The sequence below is a fragment of the Emydura macquarii genome, unplaced genomic scaffold, assembly GCF_026122565.2.
Source record: "Emydura macquarii macquarii isolate MOO-44397 ecotype Brisbane River unplaced genomic scaffold, CSIRO-AGI_Emac_v2 contig_1483, whole genome shotgun sequence".
NCBI classification, from domain to species: domain Eukaryota; kingdom Metazoa; phylum Chordata; order Testudines; family Chelidae; genus Emydura; species Emydura macquarii.
In genome coordinates, this window is record NW_027131620.1 from 6922771 (window position 1) to 6940204 (window position 17434).

Sequence of the window (17434 nt, forward strand, 5' to 3'; positions counted from 1 at the left end):
GCATGGCTGGCTAGTGTGCTATAGAGTCAGACACTGGCCTGCTGCGCGCTAAGGCTCTGCGCGGACAACCCGGCATCCCATTTCTAGAAGTGATTTAGGCAGTCGTGTCCCATTGGCGTTCAGTAACACTTGGGCTCCTCTTTTAAAATGGGACTGAAGTGTCACTGCAAGTTAATAGGACTCGGGGCCTTCTGAAAGAAGGGACTTAGGAGCTAAAGGTCTACCTTGAATTCCCCTATACGCTGCGAAGTGGGGCAGCATCCTCAGATGAGAAACCCAGAAGGGGACATACTGCCAAATACACGTCTGAAAATGGGACGTAAGCTCTAAATCACTTAAGGGCCTATAAAAATCTTGCCTTAGAGCAATTGAGTTCAGACACATTGAGTTCAGACACATTTCCAGCCTGATTTTTGGGGGGGAGGAGGAGGAGGAGGAGGTGAAGGGGAGGGAGTGAAGGAGCAAATCTAGACCCCAGGCGGCAGAAGAATTCATTTCACTCTGTCTTCTCTTTCCTTCCTGGCACTGTAGTATAAAGTGTATCTGATACCCTATGCGCAGTTCACCATGGAATTTGTTGAGCCAAAGGTCCACTGCATCAGCCTCCATGGAACCTTCTCGCCCTCCAGGTAATGGGCTGTCTGACTTCTCCAAGCACTTCCCACAGGAGAGCGAGTATTATCCCCATTTTAAAAATGGAGGCACAGAGCGTTGAAGTGACCTGCCGAAGATCTAACGATGAGCCCGTGGCAGAGCTGGGACTAGCACCCAGCTCTCCAGTCCTGCGTTCTAACCACTAGATTAGATGGTGTCCCTTTTGGGATATACTTCACGCATCGCACCAGTGAAATAACCTTCCCGAGACTTGCTCACACGCAGTGACACCAGTTCAGAGCGGCCGAGTCCCTCCTCTCATTCATTGCTTACCACTGAGTTAGACGTGCAGGATTCCCCTCCCTCCCTCGGTGTTACGTATGGTAAAGGACCCAAGGAATCCTTGTAAAGGGTCCTTCCTCGCCACGGCGTGCTTTGTAGTCTGGATTGGTATCATGGGAGGTTCTCTCTCCTGCCAGGGCTCATAGTTCTGTCTTTCCACTGCCGGAGACCCCATGTGTTGTGTTTTCTCCCTCTGGTACAGTAGTTCCTGCGTCCCATCGAGGTTTCTGAAGCTCTCGCAGTCCGTTGTCCTGGAGGGAGGCCAGGCTCTGTCAGTCCCTCCAGATTTCCCCCTAACTCACGTGTTCACAGTCGCTCCAACTGGCATCCCAACTGAGCCTTCGCCCCGGCCTGTGACTGCAGTGGACTCCTCAGCAGAGCTCATTCTCCTGCAGCATTCCCAGGTAATGAAGGCAGACGGCAGCTAGGCTGGGCCTTTCCTCTCCGTGGCAAGGGGATCGTTGTGTCAGATGGCTGCCCTGTGTGTGTGGACATGCCTGCTGCAGGCTGCGTTATCTGTGGCGCTCTGTGCAAGTCTCAGCAAAGCAGCAGAATGGCTCCGTACGTGGGAGGGCGTCGGGAGCTTTCCCTTCCTTCTTCATGAACCACGCCACAGCTGTACTTTAATCTGGATTTCTCTGGTGCTTTAGTTCCGTGGATCGTCCACGCAGACTTTCCTCCCCACCCAGTCCTGCTCTGCGTGGTTCTCAAAGTCCCCTTCTGCAGACTCCCAGAGAGGGCTCTGCCCCAGGTGCCCCAGGGAAGACAGCCTGAGAGCCGCTGCCATAGTAACTGTGCTTGGTTGTTCTGTGGAGATGGAGGGGCTAACTGGGAATGTCATATGCACGAGGGAGACTAAGCCTCCAGGAGTCCACAGTGGAAAAATGCCTCTCCTGCTGGAGTGTTTAAATGGATGTGATATTGGTGCATGGCGGGGGGGACTGCATTGGAAGAGGAATATGTATGTCAACCCTGGTTCCTTTTCTCTTTGCTCCTGTCTTTTGGGCCAGGCTGCTGTTGTTTTTAACAGTCGGATCCAGACGCTGGGCCGTTATGCGTTCATTGTGCACTATTACCAGCCCAACCAGCCCACGTTCCCCGTGGAAGTGTTCATCAACGGTGGGCGAATTTGGCAAGGTGAGCAGAGCCAGGAATAGGGAGCGGCTCCTGGGACTGAGGGACGTGGGAAAGTGAGCGTAAAACCCCCTTTGGTCACACATAACTGGTAGGTTCCGGGAGGAAGGCAGAGAGTCAAGGGCATCCAAAATGCCTCTTCCTCCTAACCAGAGCCTGGCAACAGCTGTGTGGGAAATGTCCCAAAGGGGATATAGATTTGTTATGGCCGCTAAAGGGCTCTTTCGTCTGGTGGAAACGGGCAGAATGAGAACCAGTGGTTGGAAGTTCAAGCTAGATAAATTCAAATGGGAAGAAAGGCACAGATTTTTAACAGTGAGGGTGATTAACTATAGGAGCTAACTGTCAAGGGGAGAGGTGAATTCTCCATCTCTTGATGTCTGCAGTTCCAGACTGGTTGCCTGTCTGGAAGAGCTGCTTTGGCCAAACACAGGTTATTGGGCTTAGTACAGGAGTAACAGGGTGAAATTCTGTGACACGCAGGTCAGATTAGATGATCTAATGGTCTCTTTTGTCCTGAAAATCTATGTCTATGAATCTAGCTCTTCCTGTAAAACGTACCTGCTTTCCCATACGTGAGCTGGCTGCAGCAAAGGGAGAACCAGTGAACACTGGTGCTTTCGGTTACTGCAGCAAACGCAAAGAAGGTGAAACGAAGGCCGAACTGGGTGCATAAAGTGAGGCACCTGAGCCTGTGTTAGACACATCATTGAGGTGGCCTGTCTTTCAGAGATCCTGCGGCTCCCGTTCATTTCAGAGGAAGCCGCATGGGGTCAGCTATTTAGGGACCTAACTGCCAATTTACATTGGCCTTACACAGTGGGCTGATGGAGATGGTGTCCAGTTGGCAACTGGCTCCATTTCCACCACTGAGAAGCGTCGATTTTACAAAGTCCAGGGCAGAGGGAAGATTTGCACTAGGTTTTGCCCAGTGTTGCAGACACGAAGGTTTTGCAAGATGCTTGACCCAGCAGTGGGATGGCAAGTGAGTGGTGACAAACACGTTGCACGCTAGGCAGGCTCTTAGAAAACTTAACCCTTTACCTGGTGGCTGCCTTTATTCATTTTCCTCAGTGTTGTCACTCAGACCTCAAAGCCCTGAAGCCGGGCCATCCCTCGGAACCTGGCAGCGTTGACTTGGCCATGGTTCCCTCCCACGAGTGCCAGGAAATGGGCCGTTCTGGGGATAGTTGGTCTGTGCCGTAACTCACAGCTGGCCACATTGGCGTTGCAGTCACTCCTGGTAGCTCTGGATGAACTCGAGTGGAGCGCAGGCTGGGGGTGGGATGGAGGCTGCTAGGGGGCTGATGTCTGTTTTGGCCCTTCAGGCCAGGCCAAGGCTGCTTTCTGCCCTCATGGATACGGTTGCCGGAGCGTGGTGGTTTCCGAGGACCAGATCATCCTGGATGTTACAGATAACGAGCTGACCGTGATTGTTCGTGTGCCAGCAGACAAGCAGCTGTGGCTGGTAAGGCTCCCTCACCTGCAGGACCTGGTTCCAGCCATGTGACAGCAATAGGAGGAGGGTTGGAATCATGGATTTGCAGGCACTTGCTGTAGGGTAGTGGCTGAGAAGGTTTCACACCATTTCCAGATTTCTGAACCATCCTGCTAAGTCGCATCCAGTGTCAGGAAATGTAGCAGGCTCGGTGGAACCCATCACTAACGGGCAACAGCCACTTAGAACTATGTTATGCCACTTCATGGGTAGTCTTGTTAGTAGAGAGGGGGCTTAATCAAAGCCGCTTTGGACTGTAAGCCTGTGAAGGCCAGGAAGAAATTCCCTTCCTACCCTGGACACAGCTTTGCTCAGGCTTGGTCATATTTTGTCTTGATCACATTTTGCATTTTTGCACAATTGGTTTCATGCCCTGTTGTGCTAATACTTGGCACTTGCACCACGGGTTTCATCCAAAGATCTCGAGGCAGGTAAGCATTGTTATCCGGATTGTCCAGATGGGCAAACTGAGGCACAGAGAGCTTAAAGGATTCACCAAAGGCCACAAAGGAAGTCAGCAGCTGAGCTGGAAACAGAACTCCTGATGCCCAGTCACATATGCGTACTGCCCTTCGTGGGTCTCTTGCCTGCTTCAGTCACATCGGGTATTGGCAGGACACTAGGCCACCTGGACCTTGTCTTTTCAGAAGACAAGCGCTTTGAAGTGTTGCACCGTAGCCCAGCTGGTGAGACGCTAACAATTTGTAAAGGCATGCTCAGGCAGCTGAGTGATCTGATTGGCTGCATGTCTTGCCTGTGCTTCACTCATCTAAGCCGTGGCAGGGAGGAAGCACAGACCCGTAGGGTGTGACTGGTTGCTTTGTGTCTTGCTGCAGGATTACATCCTCGTGGTTCCTGAAGACAGCTACAGCTCCCACTACCTGCTGGAGGAGCCCCTGGACAAATCCTACGAGTTCATCAGCACGTGTGGAGTCAATAGTTTCTACATCACGTGAGAATCTTAATTTTAAAACGACTGTTCTGCTGCCCGGTGGCTTTGCTTTCTTTATGAAACAGAAACGTAGCGTATCTGCCATTTCTGGGGAAATGCGTCGGGCTAGGAAGCTGGAATTGTCTGCTTTAATGGCTTCCCTTCTCTTGGCCAGGCCCAGTTAATAAATAATGAATACATCGGTCGGGTTTTTCAGTAGCTGGGTTTTGTTTTGCACTCATTCATGCTGCTTTGGGCTGGTTTGACTCCAGGGGAACTTCAGTGACACAACACCCAAGTTAATACTGGTTTAATATCTTGGTTTTAACTTTACGCAGATGAGTCTCCTCCCCTTGTATCTAAGGGAGCATTCACAGCTCCTTAATGTCTTAAAGCACTGAGTGCCTTCGACTCCCACTGACTTCAGTAGCGGTTGTAGTGCCCGGCACCTCTCATGGGCAGCCTCTAGACCAGTTGGAAGGTAGTAGTGGGGTTAGGAGTGGCCGGGTTTTGGGGCATCTCATTTAAAGCAAGTCTGTCCGATGGAGTTTTGTCATCACTTGGGAGCTTAAATTGTCCTTGCCTTGGAGAAAGTATCCACAGGGGAAATCAGCACTGAGGATGCTCTGATGGGAGCATGGTCTCAGAGAGCCCCTCCCAGGAGCCTCTCCCCCCTTTCTTTGCAGTCCCACCGTGTCGTCCAAGTTCTGCAGGGACTCCGCCATCTCCCTCTCTCTGTTCTACAACAACGGAGCCCAGCCCTGCCGTTGCCACGAGGCAGGGGCCGTCGGGGGCCAGTGCGAGCTCTTCGGTGGACAGTGTGTTTGCAAATCCAACGTCATCGGCCGAGAGTGTTCCCGTTGCGCCACCGGCTACTGGGGCTTCCCCAGCTGCAGGCGTGAGTGACCCTTTCTGTGTTTCAGGAGGAAGGCTCTGCTCCTCTCAGCGCCCAGGGGTTTGATGTTTGCTGGGAGCCAGATGCCTCTTCTGTAGGCCTTGAAAATGGCTGACCAGGATAACCCGGCTTTATGCCTCCTTCGTGGGAGTCGAAGGTTCCAGGAGACTTTCCCTATGCGTTTTTCCTGAGCCGGGTGGGTGTTAAACAGCAGCACAGCTCACAGCACTCTGGCCTGCTCTGGAAGCGTGTGTGCTAGAGATCCAACCTCCAACCTCCTCCATTCCTTTGTCAAGTAACCTTAGGTTCCCAGTGTATTTGATGATGTGTCGTTCAAAGATCCACCTCATCCAGGAAACCATTTCTTTGCTAGTCCCAGGGACGGTTAAGCTGGGTTTCGCTGTGTTGTTCATGGGACACTTTTCCTGCCAGCCTCACACCTGGCCTCTGGTTTTCCATGCTCACTTCTGTAGTTTGCAAATACAGATCAGTTTGCACATGCAAACTCCAAGTCTGGGAGTAAACGTGGTCCTAATTCTCTGTCCATCACTGATGATTATCAATATTTAATTTAAAAAAACAAAACCAGACTCCCCCGTCTCTTCCAGCTTTGCATTTCCATCAGTACCATCCCAGCCCACTCTCCCCAGGCAGCAGTGGAGCAAGGGTCGCTGTCAATTTTGTCAAGTTCTTAGGCAGGGCAGATAATTCCCTTGTCTGGTACCCAGTGCAGTGCAGAGCGGTTGTTGGAAGAGCCGGCTGCTCTGCCCCCACTTGAGCCAGCCACACTGTTCCTCCTGTGCAGGACTCCTCTTGGACTCCAGAGCAGAGGAATCAAGCAAACAGCTGCCTCTCTCTACATGCTGCCTTCCTTCCCTTTCAATACATTTACAGTCTGGGAAATGCATCCCTCCCACAATGGGTCTGAGCCATTCACTCCGCAGATGTCTGTTCTGAACCGATGACCTTGGCTTTTGTTGGCCCACTTAAAACCCAGAGAATCCCTTCACCCCTTGGTGCCAATCACGGGATTGCCCTAGTGGATCCTGCTGGCACTGGGCGTTGCTGTCTGAACAGGCTGTGCCAGGGTGCTGTTCTGCACTGCCAGCCTTTCAGACACTCTGGCATGGAGATGGACAGAGCGCAAGCTCCCCAGCATCAGTTTTCGTCACCTGGCAACCTTGGGGCTTTGTTTTATGATGTGGTTCTTCCACAATGAACTCAGCAACTTCCTTTCCCTTGCAGCTTGTGACTGTGGGACCCGTCTGTGCGATGAAGTGACGGGGAAATGCATCTGCCCGCCGCATACCATAAAGCCTGAGTGCATTGTCTGTGAACCCCAGACCTTTGGTTGCCATCCCCTGATTGGCTGTGAGGACTGCAATTGTTCTCGCACAGGAGTCCAAGAACTGGCGGAGCCAGGATGTGACGTGGAGAGCGGCCAGTGCAGGTGAGGAACAGTGATGGGACCATAGAGGATATGTCCCAGGGCCAGCACTGAGATCATTGGCTTGGACATCTGGCTTTATGGAGGGCCATGGGGTGTGTTAGCAGGTTGGGAAGGGAAGGGAAGGAAAGGAAAGTAATAACCCACTGGTATCAGTGTTGTATTCCAGGATTAGAAATCAGCAAAGTTACTTGCATTGGAGCTCGTTAGAAATTAGAAGTAAGAAAGAGGCCAAGTACCTTAATTCCATTGCTGCTCTGTCCCATCTAGGTGCAAACCCAATATAGTCGGACGGCGGTGTGACGTCTGCGCCCCTGGCTACTACCATTACCCTTACTGCCGGAGGTGTGACTGTCATCAGGCAGGGACGGAAGTGAGCGTGTGTGATCCGGTCACTGGGCAATGTCACTGCAAGGTGAGTCTAGTCTGGTGATGCTTGTCTGGCCAGTGTAATTCCCCTGCTCTGACAACGGGACCTGTTTGGCTCTCAGGGAGAGACAGGGAACCAGCAGTGTCTAGCACCTGGCGTCTGTGTGCCCTGCGGAGAACGCCCCTTGGCTTCATGGCACACGCAGGGCATTCTGACCTTTGAATCCCAAGAGCCGCTGTCTACAGAAGAAATCGGCGTGAAAGTGTCCCTGATGATAATGCCTTTTGCTGCTGCACCACTGGAGAATAACTCAGCTCCTCAGGGACCAGATGGCAAGCTGCTCTTCCCTGTGGTGCTCCCAGCCCCGGCTGGCACATGAGAGCTTTGGCCAGTGGGGAGGGCGGAAGTTACATTTTGACAGTGAGCAGAGGTTGATGGCTGACGAGGGATTTTCCTGTTGGTGAATTGAATAACAGCGTCACTTCATGGCCCCTTGGCAGTGCTTTGATAACTGCCCCCACTGGAGCAGTATGCCATCCTTATACGTGCTCCTAGAGCAATTGTAGGGGAAACTCAGCACACCCCATGGTTCATTTTTCTTCCAGGAAAACGTGGAGGGCGTGAGGTGTGACCAGTGCCGCCTGGGGACCTTCTCTCTGGATGCAGCCAACCCCAAGGGCTGCACCAGGTGTTTCTGCTTTGGAGCAACCGATCGCTGCCACAGTGCTGAGAAATACCGAGTGGAGGTGAATGGAGCGCTGGGATCTGGGGACCTCTGTGGTCCTTTCCTCTCCGTTCAGTGGGATTCTGCTACTCCCAGCCCCAGGTTGTTTGTTTCTCCTGGTCTGCGCTAAGCCTGTACATCTGTGGGACATCCTGGGGCACTGGGGGATAGGCGTAACCATTTTCACACACACACATTCAGCCTCCTCAACTGGGCCCCAGGATCCTTTACCTTTAAAGGTCCCGATGCTTTACAGAAAGTACGTCAGGAATCCCTGTGGAGTGGGGGGTCACTGGGGGGCAATTCTGATCTTGCAAGTCACTTGAGCAAATCAGCTTCTCTGGAAGCCAAGGAACATGACTGGGGCACGACTGGGATCCCACTGGCACCTTCCCGGCACCCGGTTTTCTAGATCTGACCCCAGTATGGAGAGTGGCTGTCCTGGGGTAACAGCATCTGAAATTCCAAGTAATGTTCTGCCCAAAGGAGCGTGACTGCAGAGACGCTCCCTACGGTGCACTTGGGGCTCTCTGGAAACCCGCATACAGCGCTCCCTCCCTCTGCCCTAGTTCATCGACATGAATGGCTGGGTGTTACTGAGCGCAGACCGCCAGGAAGTGGCCACCTCTCTGAGAGCAGAGGAAGAGCTCATTCATGCTGATCTCAAGAATATTCCTGAGGCCTACCAGGAACTCCACTGGCACGCGCCCAGCTCGTACCTTGGAGACCGGGTAAGAGAGAATATGCCTGGCCGCTGTCCCTGGGCGCCCTTCCCTCGCACTTGTTAAGGTGACGTGGCAAACGCTGTCACATGCAGCCCAAATCTAGTGGCCGGCGTTGTGACATTGCCTGTCAATCGGCTGTCGCGTGGGTGTGCTTGATTATGCTCACCAGCCCCGTAGCATGTCCCTTAGCTAAATGGTGATAACCAAGTGTCTTCTGCCTGTGTTTGGCCCACCCCTAGGTTTCCTCCTACGGCGGGTACCTGCGTTACGAGCTTCACTCAGAGACCAGAAGGGGTGATGTGTTCATTCCCGTGGAGTCCCGCCCGGATGTCATCCTCAAGGTACAGCCGGAGAAAGCCCTTTTGCCTTGTGCTAGGGATTCAGGGATAAACAGTGCTTCCAGCCAGTGACTTACAGGACACCTTTGTACCTTCCCCAGGGAAACCAGATGAGCATCATGTTTATGGAGGGCACTTCCCCTTCCCCTGGAGATGTACACAAAGGCCAGCTGCAGCTCGTGGAGGTGAGTTCGGACACACGGTGCGCACCCCGCAGGAGCTGGAAGGGACAGACAGCGCTAGCCACAGAGCCCTGAGAAGTAAATGTTCTTCTTCCACACTGTGGACTGCAGCGTCGGCAGCTTTTTAACGCATCCTAGGGATTTGGTGTATTCTGCGACTGCCTCAGAAGCTGGAGCAGTTGTGCGTCGCTAAGGTCATCCCAGGGTGTCTCTGTGGAGATGTGTTGGAGAAACATCAGGGCCGTGGTTCCCAACCTTTTTGGCTCGAAGGCCACAGATATCATTTTTACAACCCTAAAGGGCCACCGGTCTCCGCCAGCAGCTGCCTCCTCCTCCCCCCCGACACTAATGCCAGGCGGAAGGAGTTCAGCAAGAAGGCTGCCTCCCTCCTCACTGATCTACCATCCCCCTGGCTGCAGCAGAGAAACTGCAGCATCCTCTAGCCCCGTGCGCTCCACCTGGGTCCCTGGGCAGTGGCTCCCTTCTGCAGCCAGAGTGCTCTCCTCCCTCTGGCTCCAGCAGGGACCCAGCGCCTAAGGACCATGGCAGAGCGCTTTGCTCTCTGCTGGAGCCGGGGGAGGGGGCGCTGATCTCCCATCCCCTGGGCTGTAGCCAGGAGCCTGCACCGGTCTTGTAGCCCTGCGACAATGCACTCCACCTGGGTCCTCAGGCAGTGGCTCCCTTCTGCAGCCAGCGGGAGGGGAGCAGTGGGCTGCTTTGAAAGACCCCACGGGTTGGGAAGCGCTGCATTAGGGTGTGTGCGCCGGGGAAAGCAGGAAGCGTAGCAAGATGGTCTAGTGCAGTGGTTCTCAACCTGCGGCCCACAGGCTGCTTGTGGCCCAATCAGCACACAGCTGCAGCCCAGGTGACATCCTCAGGGCCATACAGGTAATATTGGATGCAGCCCACAAGTGTAAATAGGGTGAGAACCATTGGTCTAGTGGATAGGGTATCAGACTCAGGAGACTGGAGTTCAATTCCCACCTCAACCTCAGGCTCCGTATGTGACTTTGGGTGCATTGCTTAATGAGCACTGCACCATGGTTCCCAAGGTGGATATTGCTTCCTAGTGGTGTGGTGAGGCCAAAATCCCCTAATCCTGGTGAGGTGCTCAGATGCTAAGTGATAGAGGCCATCTAGACAGAAGGAAGGATTGCCTTGAACATAGATGCTTCAGTGGTATCTTTAAATGCTGCCTGTTGCTGGTAATTCTCACTCCTGACATTTTCGTTTTGTTTGCACTCTCAGAAGTTTCTGTTATAAATTCCGTACAGTTTCTGGGGCTTTCGGCTGAGACTTAAAGAGCCAAGTCCTGTCTGCCTTGTGGAGGTGTTAAAGGGTCCTTGTTTGCAGGTGCATTATTTTGTGCCTACAAATTTGCATCCATCTCTTTGAGCTGGAGGTGAACTGCAGGAGTGCGTGTTGGCCCTGGCTTGCCTAAGTAGGAGCACTAGTGCAAACTGAGTTGGCCGAAAGCCGGTTGACCTTGTGAAAACTCAGGCCTGATGCTCCGATGACAGCCTTTGTTACAGTAAGGATTTGCACTGGCATCTTGGGCCAAATGTTCCCCTCCACCAACGCTGTCATATTGTGCATCAAGTGGCTTCTGCCCTGCCCACAAGAAGAGCTGCCTCTCATTGGTGCTGTATGTATGTGGCTTGTGACGCACACATCCATCCCTGGAGATGGAAGGCACTGCGTGAAGGGGAGTTCTTCCTAATGGTGTGAAATCATCATTGCGCAGGCAGATGGACAGATTTTCCTGGTGCTCGTTGGGGAGCAGGCAGGAGGCAGAGAATTGGCTGTGAATTTTCAGATATAATACTTCCAGCAGAGGCAAAAGGAGGAGGTCACATAGCAGCAGACAAGTGAAGAGTCTTTGGGAGGTTGTATGGATAAGCCCCCAAGGGATGCGGGGTTCATTTAGCTGGGTGTTCAACTGATGAATTGAAATATCTCCGAAGGGGCAGAACCAGGAACCCAGGGCTCGTGCTTACTGCCTGGTAACACCAGAGCTGCTCTCTCTTCACCAGGGTAACTTCAGACACACACAGACGCACAACCCAGTCTCCAGGGAAGAGCTGATGATGGTGCTGGCTGACTTAGAACAGCTGCAGATCAGAGCACTCTTCTCCCAGCTCTCCTCGTCAATATCTCTGCGTCGGGTGGTCCTAGAGACTGTGACGGAGACCAGTGTGGGCATTCGAGCCAGCAACGTGGAACTATGCCTGTGTCCAGCCAATTACAGGGGAGATTCCTGCCAGGTAGGGGGCAGAGGAGAAGTGAAGGGAGGATTCCAGGGCATGGGCTTCGTGAGCCAGTCCTGGTGTGTGGATCTTTAATTACAACTTGAGTTGCACCTGACGTCCCAAAATCGCAGTGAACTACACAGTACGTGTGAGCTAGCGCACGTGCTCAGCTTTGTTTGCTGTGAGATTTGTTCAGGGGTCCGGTGCCAGCATATCTGAAAGCCCTAAATAAAGTTTTCTGCCTGGCTAATTGTGTCATGTTGATTGTGGGGGAGGCAAGATTTTAACCAAAAAATCTTTTAATCTCTTCTGTGTCTTGAAACCCAGCGGAAGTTCTTTTGTGAAAGGTAGTTACGCTAGTGTGTTAGCTCTGCGTAAACGTCTTTGGGCCATGTGTCACACCTTCCTCTTCTCTCTCATTAGGAATGTGCTCCAGGCTACTACAGGGACACCAAGGGTCTCTTCTTGGGAAAATGCGTTCCATGTCATTGCAATGGCCACTCAGATCAGTGCCTTCCCGGATCTGGAATATGCATCGTAAGTAGCTAGATAGCCTATGAAATAATCAGCGAAGAATGTGCGCTGGTCCACACCATCTGATTAAAAGATTTCCTCCAGTACAAAATGACCAGGATATGTGGTTACCAAATTAGTATCTTGATTGCTGAAAAGTGTCCTGTGCCATTTATTGTCTTCAAGTCACTTGAGGATGAACAGACAGATGTACTTAGGGAAGAGGAAAGGATTTAGGCATCCAGATGTATGATGGGAAGGTGGGGGGGTCATCTATTCTACCCCACCCCTTTGGAACAACAATATTTTCCTCGTTTAGGCCATTGAAGTGCTCCAGAAAACCGTGGTGTTGAACACTTCCCTGGAGATTACCGAATGTGTTGTCTGTCTTGTCTTTGCAGAACTGCCAGCACAACACGGAGGGAGATCGCTGTGAGCGGTGCAGAAATGGTTATGTGGGCAACTACTCTCTTGAAGGGCCATTGCAGTGCATAGGATGTCCATGTCCTCTTTCAGTTGCTTCCAACAAGTAAGCATCTTCTGTGAAGTTCTTTCTCCTGTTTTTCTCATCCACAGCATAGTCTGATTTCCTCCTCTGCCCCCTAGTGAGTTTCTTCTGTCTGCCAGGAGAGATGTGTGGCCGTGTCATAGAATTTTCCCCATTCATTCATTGCTGTGTTGGCTGCTAACCAAGGAAACAGGACATTGCACCCCTTCTTATTAATGCTAATAACGATGGGGTAGGAGAAAGACCCACAGCTCAGATGAGATTACTGCAGCCAGCAAGAGTTTTCTTTAGGGAGGAAATATTAGTCATTTCTAGGGCTGCAAAAATATTAGCGACAACATTTAAAGACTGTTTTGTATTGATTTGGGGAAATTTGTACCTGAACCAGTTAAAAGTTCCAGGATTTCATTTCAGCAGCGAGCCCCATTTTCCACGAGTCACCATATCGCATGTTGAGATTTCAAAATGTCAGGTTTCAAGGTGATTTTGTGATTCCATTCTTGTGTGATTTCTCTTATGGGCCAAGCGTTCTGCGACGAATTTCACTCAGCCCACACCCAAACCAGGGATGTGTTACCCACCCCAACCCTCCCCCTCAGCCTTACCTACCCCAACCCTCACCCGGCGCCTACTGCCAGCCCCAATCCTATCCCCTACTCGAGGGGGCCCTGCTGGCCCCCCCATGCCTGCCCGGGGGAACCATACCAGCCCCAGCCCTCACCCTGTCCTTGTATCCTTTGCCAACCCCAACACTAAACATTTCCCTGGCCTGTGTCACAAATCGCTCTTAACTCTAGCCCTCGCCCTGCTACCGATTCAAACCCTACCTCTAGTCCCTGCCCATGAGCTGACCCCAACGCCACTCCTTTTTCTATGGCCACAAACCGCTCCGGGCCCTAACGCAACCCCTACCTGAATGATGCGAGCCCCCTTTGCCCTGTTTACCCGGTATCGTGCTTCAGAGTCAAAGCCTCCTTTGATACTCGCCCCGTGTCATTTCAGTTTTGCCATCGGGTGTGTCCACAAGGGTTCTGCCATGCACTGTCTGTGCAAGCCGGGCTACGCTGGAGCCACGTGTGAACGGTAAGGGCCACGTCCCCCTGGTAATTACGGGCGAGGGGCTCTTCCTTTTTCGTCGGGCAGCTGCTGTCACGATGATGGAAATAAAATGGGAACATTAGCACCGGCGACTGGGGAGAAAGCGACTGAGCTGAGCTCTGTCATGGGCTTGGTTTCTGTTATTTTGCAGAAGGGGCATAAGATACCAGCTGTGATTGCCGGGCAAGACCTCTTCAGATTCCTGCGCAGGGTCCTGGTGACTCCCAGGGCCAGCAGGGATTGAGCCCACTCGATTGCTCAGCTGCTGACTCTGTGCGTTAGCCTGTGCTCGGCAGGCTGCTGGGACATGCCCTGTTCCTGCCTCCATCACAGACATAGGGGGTTGCCTTAGCCTAGTCCCTGCACCGTTCTTTGCCTGGATTGCCCACCTGTAAAACAGCGACAGGGACACTTCATGGGGCGTTGTCAGGCTTGGACAGTGACAGTGACAGTGAAGTGCTTTGGGTGGAAGATGCTCGAGGGGTCCAAAGCATCAGGTTAATTAATAGTTGTAATTACGCAGTAGTCGGTAGTTGTGCAGCACATCAGTGGGAGCTGGGGGGAGTGTGTGCGTGGGGAGACGCTTGGTAACACTAGCATTGTTGTCACTATGGCACCCTTTTAACCTGCTACCTTTTAAAAGGTGTGCTCCAGGTAACTATGGCAACCCCTTAGTGATTGGCAGCTCCTGCCAGCCCTGTGACTGCAGCGGGAACACCGATCCCAACCTGTTGTTCAGCAACTGTGACTCTTTGACGGGCGCCTGCACCGGATGTATGCACAATACAGCCGGGCCCCGGTGCGAAGTCTGCGCCCCGGGCTATTACGGAGATGCGGTGGCAGCAAAGAACTGCACAAGTAAGTGTGACACGGAGCAGGGGCAGGCTGACAAATACGTTTTTGCGCTGTGTGTGGCCACGGGAGTCCCAGGCATGTGCGGTTAGCCCGTCTGGGAGCATGGCCGTGGTCGTTGCCTGGGTGGGTTAGCACACAACCACACACCTTACTTAGCCGGTAACCTGGCCTCCTCGCTTTCAACGGGTACATTGGTGAAAAATGAGAGTAACAAAACAAGCCCCTTTAACAGGCATTTAAAAATTGCACGCAGGCAATAAAGCTCTTACGCTGTAGGAACCTCCTCAGTAATAACAATTAGTGATATTAACCAGATTATTATTTCTCTGACTGGGTGGGTTTGCATAGTACGTGTCTAACATTATGGGGCCCTGCCAGGAGGAACACATGGTAAAATCTAAGGCGTTGGTCCTGCAAACCTTTGCTCACAGAACTTGCCTGAGTAAGTCCTATTTATCACGTGAATAAAAGTTGGCAGGATCAGTCCCCAGGTCTGAGAGAATAAAGACGACCAGTCAACTCGACCAGTCGACAGGATTTTCCCCCAACAAACTACTGGATTGCATTAAATCCACCAGAAGCAGGAGAGGGCAGAGTGCCTGGCTGATCTGTTGAACTTGTCAGGTAAATGGGTGTGTTTCTTCCGGGCAGGCTGTAGCTGTTTGCCTTGCGGGACTGAGTCGTGCGACCCTAGAACTGGCCGATGTCTCTGTAAACCTGGAGTGACAGGTCAGCACTGCGACCGCTGTCAGGTAAAATGAACCGTTGACTCCCCCACGCGCCCGGTGAAGGCTCCATCACCATACGCTTGGTTCACTGCATGCCAGCCCCGCTCCTCTGTTAGCCTGCCTTCCCGTTATGGGCACAGTGTGGTTCCGGGGCAGAGACAGCAGGCTAAGGGCTGCCGTGCCAGCGGATGGCCGAGCAATGGGATGCTGCAGCTGCCTTCGCCAGGCAGATACCTGACAACAAACATCAGTCTCTAAAGAACCTTGTTACGAAGTGATAGGGGGAGGGGATGCTAACTGGCAGCTGTGATGCTTATAGGAAAAATGCACTAACCCAAGGGCGATTTCCAGCCATCCTAACCCCCCACACGGAGCAAGGAGACACCAGGCGAGCTCACGGACACGATGCTGCCAGTGCATCTCTATCTCGGCTCTATTGTGCGACCTTCCCGTTAGCCCAGGGTTTTGCCGTGTTGTGTGTGAATTAAGCTTTGACGATGGATCTCATTTCAGCTCTGGCCAGAGTGGCTGTGAAGCTAAGTGCGTCCAGGGAAGGGAAAGGCTAGCGTGTCCTCACCGCACTGTGTGTGGTGGCTAGCGTGCTAATTACCCACATCTTTCCTTAGGAGGGATACTACGGCTACAGTGACTGCGCTGGCTGTCGAAAGTGTGACTGTGACATTGGCTCGATAGGCACAAGCTGCCATGCTCAGACTGGGCAATGTAGGTGCCAGCCCGGGGTGAATGGTCCCCGATGCCAGCAGTGCGCACCAGGCTACTGGGGGCTCAGCGAGCACGGCTGCATGAGTGAGTTTCTTTGCTCCCGGTAAATCTCATGGAAGAAATAGCACAAGATCTCTGTGCTGCAGTGCCGAAGGGCGGCCTTGGACGTGTAACGTGAATCCAGGCCCTTCTCACCCAGGGATGGGGACGTTGGGTTTTACATCATCTCTGTGATGCCATAGCAGGAGAGTTCCCACCAGCGTTCAGGCTTTGAGTTCAAAGAAACCATCGTTATTTCGGTGTTTTATCTTTATGGCTGTGATTTGCATGACAAAGTGTTGTCTGGGCTCTTGGCATCCCCTTGCAAAGGGCCTGATTTAAAAAAAAATTCAGGCTGGAAAAGTGCTTTTGCCCTCTCCACCCCTTCAGTTTGCACCTGCACTTTTACCTGCTTTGCTCAGGTTGCCAAGTACAAACATTTGCACGCGCAGTAACCCAACCAGCCCAAGAAAACTCCCAGCAGTTCCTCGCGCCAGCTCGGTGTGCAATTGCAAACTGGATTTTTAAAAACAAACCATGACACGCTTCTGTACATCAAACTTCAGTAGTCAAAGAGGAGGAATGACTGACCTAGTCTGTCCTTCCATTAAAAGGCATGCACACCGCCCCTCCCGTTCCTTCTTCACTCAGTGACTCTTCTCTGTGATGGAGTTTTGCTCTGTGACAGGGAATGCCAATGTTCCCTCTCTCGGGGGGTTCATTAGGTCAGGGTAAACCTTTCTCAGCTGCCTCCTTTTCGTTGGCAGAGTGTCAGTGTAAGGGGGGCTCCTGTGACCCCCGCACTGGGGAATGCACCTGCTCCAATGGCCTGACGGGGACGCAGTGCGACACCTGCATAGAGAAGTACGAGATCCCTGTAGCAAATGGCCCGGACAGCATGAGGTGTGAAGGTTAGTAGCATCACCCCACCCCACATGCTCGGTTCTGGTTTATTGTGGGGGTGAGGTAGAGCTGGGCGGTGGGAGGGTTTTAATGCAGATTTTGACACACATGAGACCTGTTTCCTTTTCATCTAAATTTTCTATTGAAAAATTCTGGTTTTGGTGGAAATTCAAAAACTGGAAACGTTTTTGGCCAAAACATAAAATTGGCCAAAAACCAAAATATGATTATTTGCAAACGCTGCCGCAGTGCCTCATGGGAGTTGTAGTTAAGCTGCTTTGTGTGCCCGTTCCCCTCTGTAGGCCACGCTCCCTGGTAAGACTACATCTCTTTTGATTCACCACAGGTCCCCCTCTTGGAGAGGGGAGAAGGTGCATCATGGGAGTCTCCTGGCCAGGATGCATTGTGTTAGATGTAGTCTGATCAGTACTTGCTAGAGAGTAACCTAGGGGCAGATCCTAGTTGTCAGTCAGACCCCGCCTCCCCCCGGCTCGGTGTACCCCCCTGGCAGTAATTAAAACATCAGCCGTAAGCTTGGCAGGCAGCACCCTGCCTTGTGGCTGGTTCCCTTTGCAGAAGTTAATCAGAGTTAATCAGCCTCATCGTGGGCTCGGCTCTGTTCTCCGGTTACTCAGTTG

General features: G+C 52.4%; 1 protein-coding gene across 3 annotated transcripts in view; it reads left to right on the plus strand.

Moving 5' to 3' along the window:
- The window catches only part of LAMA5 (laminin subunit alpha 5), a 148604-nt gene that overhangs the window by 104129 nt on the left and 27041 nt on the right, over nucleotides 1-17434 (plus strand). For all 3 annotated transcript variants that reach the window (XM_067554117.1, XM_067554115.1, XM_067554116.1), the window contains exons 29-48: nucleotides 532-629; nucleotides 1139-1340; nucleotides 1947-2073; nucleotides 3399-3538; nucleotides 4405-4520; nucleotides 5186-5397; nucleotides 6640-6844; nucleotides 7112-7256; nucleotides 7817-7957; nucleotides 8505-8666; nucleotides 8900-9001; nucleotides 9100-9183; nucleotides 11214-11444; nucleotides 11853-11966; nucleotides 12344-12471; nucleotides 13453-13533; nucleotides 14192-14406; nucleotides 15055-15155; nucleotides 15758-15938; nucleotides 16661-16804. In XM_067554117.1, coding sequence (XP_067410218.1) covers nucleotides 532-629; nucleotides 1139-1340; nucleotides 1947-2073; nucleotides 3399-3538; nucleotides 4405-4520; nucleotides 5186-5397; nucleotides 6640-6844; nucleotides 7112-7256; nucleotides 7817-7957; nucleotides 8505-8666; nucleotides 8900-9001; nucleotides 9100-9183; nucleotides 11214-11444; nucleotides 11853-11966; nucleotides 12344-12471; nucleotides 13453-13533; nucleotides 14192-14406; nucleotides 15055-15155; nucleotides 15758-15938; nucleotides 16661-16804 — 2929 coding nt within the window. The remainder of the gene's footprint in view (nucleotides 1-531; nucleotides 630-1138; nucleotides 1341-1946; nucleotides 2074-3398; nucleotides 3539-4404; nucleotides 4521-5185; nucleotides 5398-6639; nucleotides 6845-7111; nucleotides 7257-7816; nucleotides 7958-8504; nucleotides 8667-8899; nucleotides 9002-9099; nucleotides 9184-11213; nucleotides 11445-11852; nucleotides 11967-12343; nucleotides 12472-13452; nucleotides 13534-14191; nucleotides 14407-15054; nucleotides 15156-15757; nucleotides 15939-16660; nucleotides 16805-17434) is intronic.